Source organism: Delphinapterus leucas, chromosome 19 (genome assembly GCF_059928025.1).
Source record: "Delphinapterus leucas isolate spDelLeu-1000000601 "Yukka" chromosome 19, BTC_Dleu_Yukka2, whole genome shotgun sequence".
NCBI lineage: Eukaryota > Metazoa > Chordata > Mammalia > Artiodactyla > Monodontidae > Delphinapterus > Delphinapterus leucas.
Genome location: NC_143147.1, coordinates 61,082,539 through 61,098,534, shown reverse-complemented (window position 1 = coordinate 61,098,534; position 15,996 = coordinate 61,082,539). Strand labels below are relative to the sequence as shown.

General features: G+C 54.1%; 1 protein-coding gene across 1 annotated transcript in view; it reads right to left on the bottom strand.

Annotated features, from left to right (window-relative positions):
• DNAH17 (dynein axonemal heavy chain 17) overlaps positions 1-15,996 on the bottom strand; it is a 175,593-nt gene that overhangs the window by 64,260 nt on the left and 95,337 nt on the right. The window contains exons 24-37 of the mRNA XM_089901595.1: positions 15,015-15,184; positions 14,264-14,486; positions 12,519-12,635; positions 12,339-12,425; positions 10,823-10,975; positions 7,475-7,723; positions 5,661-5,783; positions 4,397-4,744; positions 4,205-4,296; positions 3,682-3,808; positions 2,788-2,940; positions 1,325-1,450; positions 1,074-1,181; positions 194-331 (exon numbers count right to left, since the gene is read on the bottom strand). Coding sequence (XP_089757721.1) covers positions 194-331; positions 1,074-1,181; positions 1,325-1,450; positions 2,788-2,940; positions 3,682-3,808; positions 4,205-4,296; positions 4,397-4,744; positions 5,661-5,783; positions 7,475-7,723; positions 10,823-10,975; positions 12,339-12,425; positions 12,519-12,635; positions 14,264-14,486; positions 15,015-15,184 — 2,214 coding nt within the window. The remainder of the gene's footprint in view (positions 1-193; positions 332-1,073; positions 1,182-1,324; positions 1,451-2,787; positions 2,941-3,681; positions 3,809-4,204; positions 4,297-4,396; positions 4,745-5,660; positions 5,784-7,474; positions 7,724-10,822; positions 10,976-12,338; positions 12,426-12,518; positions 12,636-14,263; positions 14,487-15,014; positions 15,185-15,996) is intronic.

Here is a 15,996-nt window from a genome sequence, read left to right as displayed (position 1 = left end):
GCACCCCTGATCGGGCCGCTTGTCCAGTCGCTTACCAGGGCCGAGACAAGGGATGAAGGAGGCAGTAGCCACTGCCCGGAGTAGTGTCGCCCGCCTCCCTCAAGCCAGGAGGAAGCAGCAATAACTGGGATGGGGGCGTGCGCGGGAGTCCCAGGCACCAGCCCCCCGCGGGGTTCCCGGCCCTTCCCGGCGCCCGTGCCTTGGCGGTGATCATCTTGGCGACCACATCCCGGGCGTGGACGTCGATGGTACAGATGGTCATGATCTTCGTCCTGTCCCCGGCGTTGAGGTTTCCGACGAGCAGGGTGATGAGCGCGTTCAGCTGACTGATCTGCAGGAGCGAAGGCGCCTCGGCTGGGACACCCATCGCGGGGCGGACTCCGGGCTGGGGGGGTCCCCCACGGTTGGGTAGGGAAGACCCCCGTGCTCTTGTTCACAACAACGAGACACAGAAAGAAGCTCTCGCTATCCGCCAACTGGGGGTGGGGAACGCTGGGGAACAGGCCCCCCCATGGAATATCAAGGAGCCACTAAAAATGGTGTAGAAGAAGATCGGATGCCGTGAAAGACGGCGGACGTTACGTAAAACCAGGATTTTAAAGCTGTGTGGACAGTTTATATATTTTTGCCTAGGAATCGATTATATGCACACAAAAAGATTAGAATGTTAGATAAGAATTTGTTGACGGGGTTATATATGGGTGGTGGGGTTTTTATTTTAAAAATTATCTTTAGTTTCTAAATTTCTAACCAAGAATCTTTTAAAAAGTTAAATCAAAAGGGGCCCCCACTTGCCGCAGCTAGAGAAAGCCCTCGCACAGAAACGAAGACCCAACACAGCCAAAAATAAATAAATAAATAAATAAATAAATAAATAAATAAATAAATAAATAAAATTTTTTTAAAAAAAGAGAAAGAATTAAAGTCATGTACTTCTAAAGCGGTTACTCTTGGGCAGAAGGATGTTGGGGGGTACCAGTATTTGGTTGCTTTTGACCCACAGAAATGGCAGTGGCACAAGGGGGCACCTCAGAGCAAGGAGCTTTGGATGGACATGGGATGGGGGCACACACCTGCTTCTTGTTGTAATCTTTGATGGCGTTTTCGTAGCCTTCCTCCAGCCTGGCAAACGCCAGGCCCACCTCGGTTGTCCACCAGATCTGGGTGCACGAGAGCGCAATCTGAAAACAGAGCGGCCCCCGGCCCCCCGCCAACATAAGCGTTGTTCTCAGCGTGACAGAAGAGTGCACATCAGTAAGGTGGCTGTTCTCCACCCACTGTGGCTAACCCAGGACAGGTGAGCTCCGTCCACCCAGCCTCAGACCTGGGCGGGGTAGTCAAAGATCCACTGCTCCCTTGGCTTCTCCTCGTAAGTCACCACGGCTTCCGGGATCTCGTGGCGGAGTGTGGCGCACATCCTGTCCAACACCCGGTTCAGCCAGACCTCCACCTGGGGACGGAGCCACAGGGACCAGAGAGGGGTGAGCACAGCTCATTCCGACGGCTTGCTTTGTCATTTAAAAATTAAATGACCATTTGTCATCCTCCTCCTTATCATCCCAGGGGTAGGAACACCCAGGTTTTCAGAGCAGTAAGAATGACCAGCTTGAAAAATGTGGTCAGCAAGCCCAGCTGTCCCCGCACAACTGGTTGCATTGGGCATCGTGGGCATTAACTGTTTCTACACAGAGAAGGGAGGGGAAACCAGAGGAAAGTCAAGAGGAGAAGACAGTCTATGTCTGACCCTATGAAGTGGTGCTCATGTGCAGAGACGCGGGGCCTGTCCCCCAGCCCCGCTGCCCCGTGTCCCTTACTAGTGGAGCCCCCACTAGCTCCCCAGGTGCGTCGTCTCAGGGTCTTACGCCGTCATGTGGACAAACTTGCTGATGAGCCTTTGTGTATCTTAAAATACGAAACGTCAGCTGACTGCAACTGGGGGGGACATACCCAAATGAGATAGTTGGGCTGGTTTTTCTTTTAAACTACAACGACAGTGCCGGCAGAGCTCGCTGTAGTTCGTGGTTATGTCTGTAAGTAGTCACGTGTGGGAAGCATCTGAACGAACTGAGGACTGGATCCTGCCACCGGCCTGCCAACCCCATCTGGCCAGGTTCTCCGAATTCAAGTTGTGGGAGCTCGGGTTTTCTTGCGTGAGGTTTTTACCCCCCAAGCTGACCTACCTCTGAATTACATTTCGCTTAGGCTAAGGTCAAGATCGATTCGGAGGCTTGATCAATACTTGGGCAAAGAGATTGGGGGAGGGGGGGCGTGGAGGGCAGCCGGGAAGCTTGCTGTCAGCAGAAGGGAGCAGCCTCCTGGGGTGGGGGGAAGCTGGAAAGGGGGCCGGGCTGCCCAAGGTAAAGGGACCCCTCTGCTAAATCAAAGCAGTAAAGCCCCTTACGCTGGGCAGGAATGAGAACTGGCTGGTTCAGGTGTGTGTGGCCCCCTTCAAAGAGGGGGGCAGGTGCCGCTAACACTAACCCCTTGGCATTAATAATAATAAATAAAATAATAAAGACTCAATGGCATTAATAAACCTTTTCTCCCCCTCCGTCCCCTCCTTTCTCTTCTTTCTTTTTCTCACAATGCACCTCATACTGTGCAGGTAAGGCTGTGCTGGAAATTCTATAGAGAAGCCCCTTAAGCATTTGTTCTGAGAGGCAGAGGGAAGGAGAGAGGGGTGGTCCCAGGCTGGGGGTGACAGCCTGTCTGAGGCCGTGTGGCCCTGTACACGCTGCACTGTCGTCCTGGGTTGGGGCGGGGGCGTCCCTCCGCACACGCACGCACCTGCCCCGAGAGGTCACATTCCCGGTCAAAGTCCACGTACTCGTCCTCCTTGCTGTACATGCCCAGGCCAAACCTGAGCGGCTTCCCGTCGGCGTCGAGGCGGAACTTCAGTTTACACAGGCTGTCGAAGAGCTTGGACAGGTGGCGGCTCACCTGGATTGGGCGGGGGGATCACTGGATTTTGCAGCCAAGGGGTTCAAAGGCAGGAGACATGCAGCCTGGGTCTTCCTCGGGCGGTTTTAAGCATCTTTTTTTTTTTTTTGGCTTATACCTGCCGCCCCCACCTCGCCTCTGGGATGTTGACTGAACGCACTTAGCCAACAAATGGCAAAAACTGGTCTCAGGCGGAACCTTCCGAATGTCTGTTCCTGAAGATTTCTTTTCCTTGAGACGGTTCTGTCCCGGGCATGGGACCCGCGTCCCTAGGTCAGACGCTCAGAACCTAAATTGTGGGCCACCCTGTGGCTGCCTTCTTGTGCGTCTGGAACTTCATGATTAAAATAAGACAGTCGCTTTCCTTCGCCGGGGTAGCTAACCCTCCTCTCTTTTAGAAGAGGAACCTCAAGGGACCTTTTCTTCCTGGCGCCTGGGATTTATTAGGATGAGCGGGCGTGTCTCTCAGAAACGGGCATCTCACCCATTTTCCAGAGGATGCGGATGAGGCTCGGGGAGGGAAGGGCAGGGTCTGAGACCAGTCCCAGGTCTTTCTGTCATGGCCCAGCCCCTGGGTGGTTTCAGGTGTGGAAGACCTCGTGGAAATGCCACAGGGACACCTGTGGACACTCCTCCAACATCCCAGGGCCACCCGGACATGGAGCCAAGCCGGGACCTGCCTGGAGCCTGGAGGCCGCACCTGAGGTCGGCCTCTCTTCACAATGCCAGGGGCCCACCCACCTCCACGGGGTCATTTCCATTGGAGAGAATGTCCAGGAGGTCGGCTGAGGAGACGAAGTAGAACCTTGGGAAAGCAAGTCTTTTTGTCTCTAAATATTCGGCCAGGGCCTTTTCACACACGGCCAACCTTGGGGGAGGAAACAAGCCTGCTGAGTCCTGCTCGACAGAGGGTCTTTTCCAGCCCATCCTTCCAAGCGCTAGACGGACAGCCCCGGAGACGCCCAGGCTGTTCACAGCCCCAGTTTGATTCAAATCTTCCACACTTGTTCTCTGCCAGCCCCTGACCTGGTGGGTGTCCCCAGGTATGATAGGGTATAGTTTAATCTCTGCAGTCAATGCTTCTTCTGAGGCTGAAGGCCCGCCCTGTGGCCGGCGTGGCAGGATGTGGCCTGAGAGCTCGCACTCTGAGGAAGGGGATGTGTTAACCCACAACCTGGGGCTTTCCCCGTCCTGGCCAGCAAGGGGCACATGACTCGGGTTTCTGCCACAGTGAAGCCCCTCCCCTGGACAGTGTGGGACCCACCTCTTCTTCAGGTTCTCAAGTTTGTTATAGAGACCAGGTTTGTTGGTGGCTTCGACCACGTTGGGTGTTTTCACCGCCTCCTCCATCAAGGCCTGGGAAGAGAAAGGGGCCGCCACGGCATCAGGAGCCCTGTTTTCTCCAACGGAGCCATTTCCGAAAGTGCCCAGGCAGGAGCGAGAGAGCTGTGCTCACCTTGAACTCCTGGTCGATGTCATCAAAGCGTTTGGAGTCCTCCGGCAGCTGGGCGCGGATGTCTTTGGAACCAATGAAGATGCTCTCCAGGTGGCTCCAGGTTCTCTGGACCTCGAACCAGATGGAGATGACCGAGTCCGCAGCGGACAGTTTCTGCTGCCAGCTCGTCACCTCCTTCAGGAAGTGGGACAGGTACCTGGACGTCATCAGGTTCTGCAGCTGCACCTGGCTGTCCTCCAGCGTCTCCACCAGCACCTCATCCGTCTTGAGCATCATGGTGCCTGTCCGCGGGTGCTGCCTGTGCTCAAACTCCATGGTGGACCAGGTACTATCCAGGGTTTTCAGCACCTTTTGGGGGAACAGAAATCGGGTCAGCAAGTGTCTGGCATGAGGGGCTGAAAAGGACCCAGAGTTTCCTAGGACATGGAAGGAACCCCTTCAGAAAGGAGGCGCTTTTCAGAAAGCCAAAATGTTCATGCCAATGTTATTTACAATGGCCAACAGATGGAAACCACCCAGATGTCCCTCAATGGATGAACAGATCAACAAAATGTGGTGTATTCGTATAATGAAATATTATTTGGCCACACGAAAGAATGAAGCTCAGGCACATGCTACAACATGAAGGAAACTTGAAAACATGCTTAGTGAAAGAAGCCAGACACTGAAGCCCACATAGTATATGTTTCCCTTTATATGAAATGTCCAGAAAAGGCAAACCTATAGAAACAGAAAGTGGGCTCGTGGTTGCTTAGAGCTGGGGTGGGGGGTATGAGAAGATGGGGGGGGTCACAGCTAAAGCGTCTGGGTTTCATTGCTTTTTGAGGAGACAAAAATGTTCTAAAATTGACTAATTCTAATATGTGATATGTGATGGTTGCACATATCTGTAAATATGCTAAAAGCCATTGAATTGTACACTTTAAATGGGTGAATGGTACGGTATGTGATTTAGAGCTCAATACGTTTGTTAAAAAAAAGAAAGCCAAAATGTGACAACTCAAACTCAAAAAACAGGTGAGGAGAGAGGTTTGAATCGCAAAGGAGTCAGCCAGACTTTCCGTGTGTCCTGGAACTGCCCCGGGTACTGGGTGACGGCCGGCCCTCCTGCCCCCGCCCCCCCTTCAGCTTCTCAGAAGGCCGAGGCAGGATGGACCACAAGTGAGGGTGATTCGTAGGGGAGGAGAGTTCAGTAGGGTTAGGCAGGTGGGTCGGGTTCAGCATCATCCCCTACAAAACGCACTTTGCTGTCAACAAAGGCTACCTTTTCCATGCCAGACTCTTTCACAGCCTTGTCTACGATGTTTTGGACCTCGTCTTCGTATTGATGTAGGTTCAGCTGGAGTAAATCCGCCAGGGTGGTCTCATCTGACATTTCAAACTTCACCTACGGGAAGAAAAAAAGAGGCACATTCCACGTAAGGTCACATGTTCTCCCGTTGAGGGACAGCTTTGTCCTTCATGGAGAGGCAGGCGAGCGAGGAACCCAGGCCATGGCGGGGGCAGTTGGAAGCTCCGTGACTTGGGCAGTCACGTCTCCAGGCCTCGCCTCTCCTCCCTGTCAAACTGGTAACAGCAGAATCCACTGATAGGGGATTGAATAGTGTCCCCCCAAATTCATGTCCACCTGGACCTCAGAATGTGACCTTATTTGGAAATAGAGTTTTTGCAGCTGTTAAGGATCTTGAGATGAAATCGTCCTGGATCAACTGCACAGAACCTAAATCCGATGACAGGTATTTTCATCAGAGAAAGGGGAGGGAGATTTGAAATGCAGAAGAGCCCACGTGACCACTGAGGCAGGGATTGGAGGGATGCGGCCACAAGCCAAGGATCACCTGGGGCCACCAGAAGCTGGAAGAGGCAGGGAAGGGCCCTCGCCTAGACTGCCAGAGGGATCACGGTCCTGCCGACACCTTGATTTCAGGTTTTTGGCCTCCAGAGCCAGGGAAGACTACACTTCTGAGGTTTTAAGCCCCCCACGGTGTGGGGCTTTGTTACAGCAGTCGCAGGACCTGATCCACCACCTCAGGAACCTGCCGTGTTAGTAACAGTTGTGGCCAAGTCACAGGTACTATTACTCCAGTAACAATACCAGGTGTTTTCATGGTGTCACCCAGTCCTCAAATCCTTCTCGCTGTCACATAGACAGACGTTTCCAGGCCCCGATTCCAAGCCTGCCATGGAAATTGGTTTAACCAAGTGATGAAATCGAGTGTCTCTCAATCATGGCTGGAAAAATACCTGCCCGGGTCTCAACAGTCCTCGGTGATGCCCAGTTCCTGGGACGTTTTAGCTGCTTGTTGATCACCGCCTGGGGGTCTCTCCCAGGCCCTGGATGGGGTACACGAGCCTGCTGGCCAGCGGTCTCAGCGCTCAGGATACCCCTTCTGCTCGTCTGTTTCTCCCCGCCAGGGCCCAGGCCACATCCCGTGTGCTCCTGAAGCCGTTCCTGCCCTTCCCTCGCCATGGAGGTGACTGCCTACTCTATGCTCCTAGAACCACCCCTGAGCACCCCATTCGGCGTCCCAAACACCGTGACCCACGCTGTTCTTTCTTCCTTTGCTTCCCTGAGAGCAGGGCCCGTGTTCTGTCTCTCTGCATCCTTGGCATCTACGTGGGGCCTCTGCAGAGTAGCCGTTCCACAGAGTTTTGTTCAATGTTTGCTGACGGTGGGGATGTTCCTATTTGCCTTCTGTGAGTGTCAAGGCCAGTGACCCCCCACTGGGGGATATCCCTGGGAAAAATTGGGTGCTAGGACTCTGTGTTCCTGTGGCGCGTGGGGAACCCGGGCAGCTATTCCTCCGCCCCAAACTTCCTTAGCCCCGGGGACATTCACCTTACAACCAGAACTGGCTGCATAATTTGAGGGGCCTGGTGCAAATGAAAATGATGGGGTCCCTTGTTAAAAAATTATTAAGGACTTCAACATGGTGACAGCAGAGCATCCAACCCAGAGCGGGGCCCCTCTGAGCGCAGAGCCCAAGCATGCTCAAAGCCGGCTTTATCAGCGTCAGCCTCGCCCATCCTGTAGCGAGTCCCCAAGGAGCAGCGCCCTCCTCCCCCGAGGCTCGGTACCTGGGTGGCCTGCATGAGCTGCTGCCAGTGGCGGTTCCGGATGGCAGGGTTCTGCAGCTCACTCACGGCGCGCAGGGACGCGATCGTGTTCTTCACGGTGTTGTCCAGCCCCACGAAGGCATCCCAGCCCTTCACCTCCTTGTCCAGGGACCTCACGGCCTTGGTGAACTTCTGGCAGTCTACGTCCATCTGCTCGACGTTGATATTCTTCCACTTGGTGGTCTTCCAGTCACCGATGCTGGTGTTGACCTGAGATGGAAACTCTCGCTGTCTCCTCTACTGGGGACACTTCAGGAAGGCACCTGTGCCACCTTCCTGCCATTGCTCTCAGGAAGCAAAATCCAATGAGTCTTGAGAACTAATGACAGAGCTTGGTAAAGTGGGTGGATACAAGGGGGAAAAAAAACCAACAACCCAGTTCCATCATAAAAGATTCAACTTAAAAGTCAGCAGTTAAGAGATATTTTGGCAAAACGTGGGCCTTGTCACTGCTCACCAGGATCTAGTTCTGTCCCACTTCTTGGTGCAGCCACGTCAGTTGCCTCGACCAATGGAATGTGGGTGATGCCCGACACTTGGGGGCAGAAGCACTGGATTGCCAACGCCTGGCCCCCAGTTCCCTCCGTCTGCCTTGGCAATGGTGGATGCGTGCACTGAGCTGCCCAAGGGTTGCTTGGAACTGGAGTGTGGACTTTGCGTGAATGAGAAATACATGTCTGTGGTTAACTACACACAGTTTTTTGTTGTTGTTGTTTTGTTTTGTTTTAGGGCTGTCGGTCACTGCAGAGTAACCTAGCTTATACTGACTGATTAAACACACCAGGAGATATTTCACTCACGAAAGGATGAAACAAGACACAGGCACTACTGGGAGACAATGCTACCAAGAGTGGAGACAGAGCCCTGTGAAGCTGCAGTCTTTAATTCAGGGTAGGCTGAGAACATCTGTGAAGCTGGACGGGCTGGTCCTGGAGGGGGTCAGAGGTTGCTGAGACAGGCTTGGGGTGGAAAGACACGGTCTTGACAGACATCCGTGTCAGATAAAGACAAACAATTGGGGTGTTTACAAGAGAGTTACCTTGCAGATCCCAAGACTCGAAACCTTAATCCCCACAGGAATTGATGGCCCTTTCTGGTGCGTTTAAGCTGCTCTGTATCCGTTATCATAAAATTGTCCTGGCTAGTTTGTTTTGGGGAATTTTTCTTGCAACACCCTGACCAGAAATGCTTATCGTTATCTCCTGGGAAAAGTAACCTGTATTCTTGGGTCTGCGCTAAGTGTTGTTTATCGAGGGAAAGTGCAGCATCCTGCTCTGACTTCACCGACTGTTCAGTAATGTCGTTCATGCACAAGAGGCTTGAATTCAGTGAACTGCGAAAAAAATAAAGCATCGAGAGGCATCAATGGGTTCTCTCTCTTTGCGGGTGGTTGTGAGGTAGCCTGGGGCTCCAAAGATTTTTTCCCCCTCTCTGTGAGAAATAGGTAGATTCAGCATGGTCAGGATGAAGACATTTACAGCATTTCACTATGATGTAATAAAAAAAATAAGATAACTGACAAGACAGAGCCTGCTCCTGGGTGGGGACAGTGAACATGGCTGTCAAGAGGGGAATTCTCCCCGGATTCGCTCATGGAGTAGATTTACCTCTAGCTACAGCTGTAAGAGTTTTCTTTTGGAGGGAGGAGGATTTTTCAGAGACTCTGAAGTTCGTTCAAGAGCACAACAGAGAAGAGCTAACACAGACTTAGAGAACGAACTCATGGTCACCAGGGGGAAAGAGCGGGGAGGGATAGATTGGGAGTTTGGGATTGACAGGTACACACTGCTGTATTTAAAATGGATATGTGTAGGGACTTCCCTGGTGGTGCAGTGGTTAAGAATCCGCCTGCCAATGCAGGGAACATGGGTTTGAGCCCTGGTCGGGGAAGATCCCAAATGCTGCGGAGCAACTAAGTCCATGCGCCACAACTACTGAACCTGCGCTCTAGAGCCCGAGAGGCACAACTACTGAGCCCAAGTGCCACGAATACTGAAGCCTGCGCACCTAGAGCCCGTGCTCTGCAACAAGAGAAGCCACCGCAATGAGAAGCCCGCGCACCGTAACAAAGAGTAGCCCCCGCTCGCCGCAACTAGAGAAAGCCCGCGCACAGCAAAGAAGATCCAACGCAGCCAAAAATAAATATATTAACAAAACAAATAAAATGGATACTTGTATACGTATGGCTGAGTCGCTTTGCTGTGTATCTGAAACTCACAACACTGTTAATTGGCTATACTCCAATATAAAACAAAAAGTTAAAAAAAACCTAAATTGTATATGGAATAAATACTTTAATTTCTCTAAAAAAAAAAGATAACCAGGGACTTCCCTAGTGGTCCAGTGGTTGGGACTCTGTGCTTCCACTACAGGGGACACGGGTTCGATCCCTGGTTGGGGAACTAAGATCCTGCATGCCTCGCGGCATGGCCAAAAAAAATTTTAAAAATAAAATTAAGCCATTGTCTATATATATATAAAAAAAGATATCCAACAAGGAGCTACTGTCTAGCACAGGGAACTCCTCTCCATACTCTGTGATAAATGGGAAAAGAATATGAAAAAGAATAGATACATGGTCCTACTGGGTCTGCACCTTTGTAAAAGAATATCACCTATAGCTTGAAATATTCCCGGGCTTGACCTTTAAAGGTATAACACTTTTCCATTCATATAGAGATTAAAAAGTTGCAGAACAGAAAATAACACTTGTCTTGTTGGAGGTCAACATTGCGACCAGAACTATGTGGACAGCTGCAAGAACAAAGGATCCCAGCACCAAGAAGTTTGCAACAACCAGCCACACCCTCTCCCCTTTTAGTATACAAGAAGCCTGAATTCTACTCGGGTAAGAAGGTTCTTTGGGACACTAGTGGGCCATCTTCTCGGTCTGCTGGCTTTCCAAATAAAGTCGCTATTCCTTGCCCCCCCCCTCCAAAAAAAAGAATAGATACATGTATGTGTATAACTGAACCACTTTGCTGTACACCTGAAACTAACACAACACTTGATTGACTATACTCCAACATAAAATAAAATGAAATAAAAAATAAAAAGAGAGAAGAGCTAAAATATCTCTGGAAATACAGGAGCCAAGAGATGAGACTGGGGAGCGAACACGCGCACCTCCGCTGTGGACACACAGCCTTGATACCAGGAGCAGTGAGGCTTCCTACTCGTCTTTTTGCCTCCATCAACCATCAGAGGCGGCTGTTACGGAAGGATAACGGGAGCGCCCCCTCTTGGTGCTGGGATGCTGCCCGTGGAGCCCCCCCAATCCCGTCCCCTGAGGCTTGGCGCCCCCCTCACCATGATGATCATGTCCCAGAGCTCCTTCAGCTGGCGGACCTCTTTGTGACAAGCCTTGAGTTGCTTGTAGTCCGGCACTGTGACCTCGAACAGGCTCCCGGATTTGCACAGAGCCTCCATGACGCCCTCCATGGCTGCGATGCTCTTTTGTTGCTGGGGGCACGCAGAAGCTGGTGAACAGGGTGCCGGCGCTCGGCGGAGCCTTCCCTGTCTCCCCCGCCACGTCCCCGTGAAGCCCAGAGCCAACACCACGCATACAGGGTGGTGGCAAACTTTCCAGCTGGGAGGGCAGCGGCCTCCCCGCCCGCCCCCAGCTTCTCCTCTGATGGGAGGGTGGGTCATCTCGGCGAGCTCAGGTGTGAGGACTGACTCTTAATGGACGTTGCATGAACGCCAGACTTCCTCCTAACATTTTCTGACTTCCCAGAACCTCCCCCATTCTCTCACTGTATATATTTGTATTGTATTAAAATGTATATAAGTAATGCTTGATTGCTTTGAAAACTAGAAAAATCTAGATAAGCAATGAGGAGGAAAAAAAGGTTCGTCCTGAGCCACACGACTAAGCGCGGGCAGCTGCGAAAGCTTTGGTGTGGAGTGTGTACCACGCTCGACTGGGTACACAGGGGGGTCCCGAGTGTTTGCACCCTGCCTTGCGGGCCTCTCTCACAATGGACGTGGTTCCTAAACAGATTTGACAGGGGAGCTCTTCAAAGAACCTAGCCTGCATCCACGGCTAAGTGCTCGGGGGGCTCGAAGGAGAGAATGGTGGCGTCTCTGCTCTGGGCTGGGGGCGTGACTGAGAAAATGCCCATGGAGAGAGGGCAGGATCTTGGCCTCTGGGAAGGGTGGGCCTCAAGGCTGAGCAGGGGAAAGAGCAGAGGCTCGGGGAGGGAAACTGTGGGGTGGCCCTAAAGGACATCTTGGGGTGCCCTTGCGCTCACGCCTGTGGTACTGCAGAGTGTGGTCGAGGTGTGGGCTGGGGCCCGGGCACAGTGGGGGCTGAGCACTGTGCCGGGAGCATTGCAGTACCCCGCTGTGCTCCTGGGGGCCCCCCAGGCCCCATGTACCCCAAACGCCCCTGCCAGGTGGAAGTCCATGGGGCCTTAGCCTGAATGGGCTGCCCGGTCCGGGGCCATGGAGCTTGCACGTTGGACACTGACCATGAACTTGGGCAGTGGGAACCAGGGGACACAGGTGAGGCTTGGCCACCAGCTGCACGTGGCGAGTCAGGGAGAAGAAGGCGCCAGGGAGCAGGGTGAGTGCAAAGCCCGAGGGGACAGCAAACTGCTGAACGTGGGGACCTAGGAGAGGGAGGGGCTGAGCCGCAGGGTGGGTTTGTGAGGCTTGTAGGATATTCAGATGTGCACACACACGCACACACACGGGTACGGCCCTGAGCCCAGTCCCATCAAGGCCACGTTTCTGGGCTCATGAGAATGACAGCTTGAGGAAGGATGAGAAAGCATCAGGGTCCCCAGAGTTACTACCCCATCTCCTCCTTGAGCAGAAGTACCTTATTGAGGGACTTGTAGGGGTTGGGGTCGCTGAAGCTGAACGGGGCTTCTTGCCTGAACTTCTCTCTGAACTCGTGCTGCTTGAGCTGCAGGAGGACCACGTGGAAGCCATCAGGCTCCCGCCCCAGGGCCCAGCTGCGGTGCATGCCACGCCCCGCCCCGCCCCGAGGCCGTGGTACCTCGAACTGCTGGCACCTCCGTCGCAGGATGCTGACCTCGTTGGCCTGCAAGGGTGCCACGTTCTGCTTCACCTGGATGGCCAGCTTCTTGGTGTTGGTCCACTGCTCCGGCAGTTCCTACACAGGCAAAGGCCAAGGACCACTCCTTTTTCTGCTCTTTTTAAAATTTTCTACTGTGAAATAATTACAGACTCAGGGGGAGTTGCAAAAATAGCACAGAGAGTCCTGTGTGCCCGCCCCCAGCCTCCCCTGGTGGTGGCATCTCACGAAGTGGAGGCTCGATACCCAAACCGGCATCCGACACTGGGGCGTTTCTGTTAGCAGGTGATGGAACTTGTCGGTTTTCACCCTGTGTTTTAAGCTGAATCCATGTGTGCGTGTGTTGTGTGCATGCATGCGCGTGTGTGTGCGTGTGAGTGCATGCATCGTGAGCGTGTGCAGTCCTAGGCAATTCTACCTCATGTATAGAGTCCCATAACCCCCGCCGCGATCCACATACCTTGCTGTCCATCACGGTGAAGGAACTGTCTAGTGTTACCTCCTTGTACCTGCACCCAGCACCGCCCCCCGCCCCAACCTGGGCAGCCACTAACCTGTCCTCCGTTTCTACGATTTTGTCATGGCAAGAATGGCTTTAGCAATCAGACGAATTTTTGTATTTTCGAAGTTCTCCACACTTGGGCAAATATTGTACTTATTATAAAATATTTTAAAGAAAAAAATCCCAGCCCCCAAATTCTTTACCCACAAATAGACATTGTTTCACATTATTCTACAATTAACTAACAGTCTGTTGGCAGCGACACACCTCAAATGTTTTTCAGAATTTTTATCTCACCGCTCGCCCTGTCCATAGCCCTGGAGCCCCTGGGGCCCGGCCACAAATGCTTCGAATCCTGGTCCTTAGCTGAGCCCCGGGCGGGGCAGCTGGGGCAAAACACAACGTGCTCTAAAGCAGGGCCTGGGCAGCATGAGATCACCGCGGAGATCACGGCGGCCACCGACACACAATCGACACACAATCCTGTCACCCCTGTGCTGTGGGGTCTCGGGCACTGGCTGGAGTTAGTGCCTCCCCCTGGTCAGGCCTGTTTGACCAGTCCCAGAGCCAGGGCAGAGAAGGAGGGCAGGCAGCCAGGTCTGGGAGGAGACAAACTCCAGGGGGGTGGCTGGGCGGTGGCTTCAGGACCCAGCTTCAGCACGACCACTGCCCAGCCCAGCTGCACATACAGCTGCTCTGACACCGACAGCTGGCGCTCTGCGAATTAGCTGTAAAGCACTGGGCTTTTGGAAGTCCCCTTCAGCCTCCCTGCTGTGGCCCACCTGTCCCACGCAGGGCCGGGGCCGGCTGCGGGCCTTCTGGGTTGGGGGATTCCCAGAGCAGCTGCCCCACTGCCCTGCTGGGGCGCCCTCACCCGGTCAGGTCTCTGCTGACCCCATTCTTGGTCCCCCATCCCTCGTGCCCAGGCTCCTACTGCGCTCAGGAGGAGGTGTGGGACTCAAAGGCACTTTTTATCCACTGAAACTCCAATCAAATGGAAGAGCTACTGCCCTCCCCCCTTCTGGAGGCCGCCTCACTGTCCCCTCGTCTCCAGAGAGCCCTGTCCTCCCACCCTGCCATTCCACGGGGACTCCATGTCTAGAAGAGGAGGTCTAGCCTGCAGGCTCCGGCACAAGAGCCCGCCCTCCTCTGGCCCTGCCCGCAGCTTCAGCTCCCCCAGCGGGGGCCCCCCAGGCCTGTTTACCTGAAGCTTCACGTGCGTCTCCTCGGGTATCTCCTCCCCATAGGACTTGAGCAGCTCGATGGTCTGCTTCAGGGGCTCAAACATGTTGTCGGTGGCCGTCTGCCTCTCCTTGACCTTCATCAGATGCCCCATCACCTCCACGAGGCCGTCATAATCCCCCTCCTTGAGAGGCTTCATCAAGCCCGCCCTGGAGACTTTCATGAAGGCTTCTAGGTCTGCGAGGCTGGTGGGTGAGAGGCCGCCTGTGATGGGTGCCTGCCCAGCACCCCTGTGCCTCACCGACTCGACTGGTCGGTGAGTACCGCATGGAGCCACGTCTCAGGGCAGCCTTTGCTGGGCCTCCCGGACAGAGGAGCTGGATTACACGCTCTCCTGGCTCCACGCCCCTCCCGGCCCCGACCCCACCTGTAACTGCACAGGTACCACCGGCACGTTTCACGCCAGGCTTCCCTGCCCGACTCAGGGCTCCTGAAGGGTTCCTTGGCATCTGTTGCCCAGACACGGTAAGTGCTCAGTAAAGAAGCAATGACCGAGGGACCAGGACCTCCACGCCCTGCCAGGTGACACCTTGCTGCTGGGACCCACCCTCCGTGGGGCTGCCGGCCTCTGAGCCTGACCTTCACCCCAACAGCCACCCGGTTTGGGGGAGGAGGTGTCCAACCGACACTTCATGGAAGGCCGCCTGCAGGTGCCCCTCGCACATAGCTCTCTGGGGCATGATCAATGTCAGGCCAGCGGTCCTGGTGCCCACCTGTTGACCACGTGGTTGCTCAGGTGCCGCTTGAACATGAGGCTCCAGCGCTTGGTGGTGTTGAGGAGGGCCTGCTTGAAGGGCCGGCAGTCACACTGCAGCCAGCCGTTGAACACCTTGGTGTCCTCACGCTTGGACACCTCCTCATACAGCTTCTCATAGGAGTTGATCTGGAAGACACAACCCCGTTCACCTGTCGGGCTGCCGGGGCCAGGGGTTGGGGCCAGCACAGCATGTGTGTGTGTGGGAGGCCCTTACGAGGCACTAGTTTCCTTCTCCCAGCTCCCCCGGGGTGCCCTGCGGCCCAGCAGTCTATCCCCGACACGGGATGGCCTGTCAAAAAGGGACGTCATCAAGCAAGGCCAGCAGGGGCCAAAAGTTTCAAGGGGTGAATGGGGTCCCGGGCACCCATGGGGCATCCCTTAACTCTCTATGCTGCTGCACGTCCTTGGGCTCTCAAGCTCCACCAGCCAGCTGTCCCCCCACCCCATGTGCATCTCCCTGTGGCTGGGTCACCCTCACTGAGCTTCAGGAAAAGAGGTGAAGTTTTGTAAGTTCACTATGTTTTCTCATGTCCTATATCCTGGTTTTTTTGGCCGCACTGCACGTCTTGCGGGATCATAGTTCCCTGACCAGAGATCGAACCCAAGCTATGGCAGTGAAAGCTCTGAGTCCTAACCACCAGACTGCCAGGGAATTCCCATCATGCTCTATATTACTGAAGCTCTGGTACTGGGGGTCTCGCTGACCCTGGAGGGACTGCCCCTGCCCCCTGGCTGGCTAAGTCCTAGAGATGGCAGACAAACCCCCCCGGACCACACCTTTCATATGCAAACAACCAACCAGAGCTCACAACCCAACCGCCTCCTCTATGGGGCTCTCACACTCCAGGCCACTGTCCACCTGCCCTAATCACCCCAGGGCCAGGTTCCTGACAACCCGGGACAGCCAGTACGCCCCTGAATCACTGAAATGATCCAAA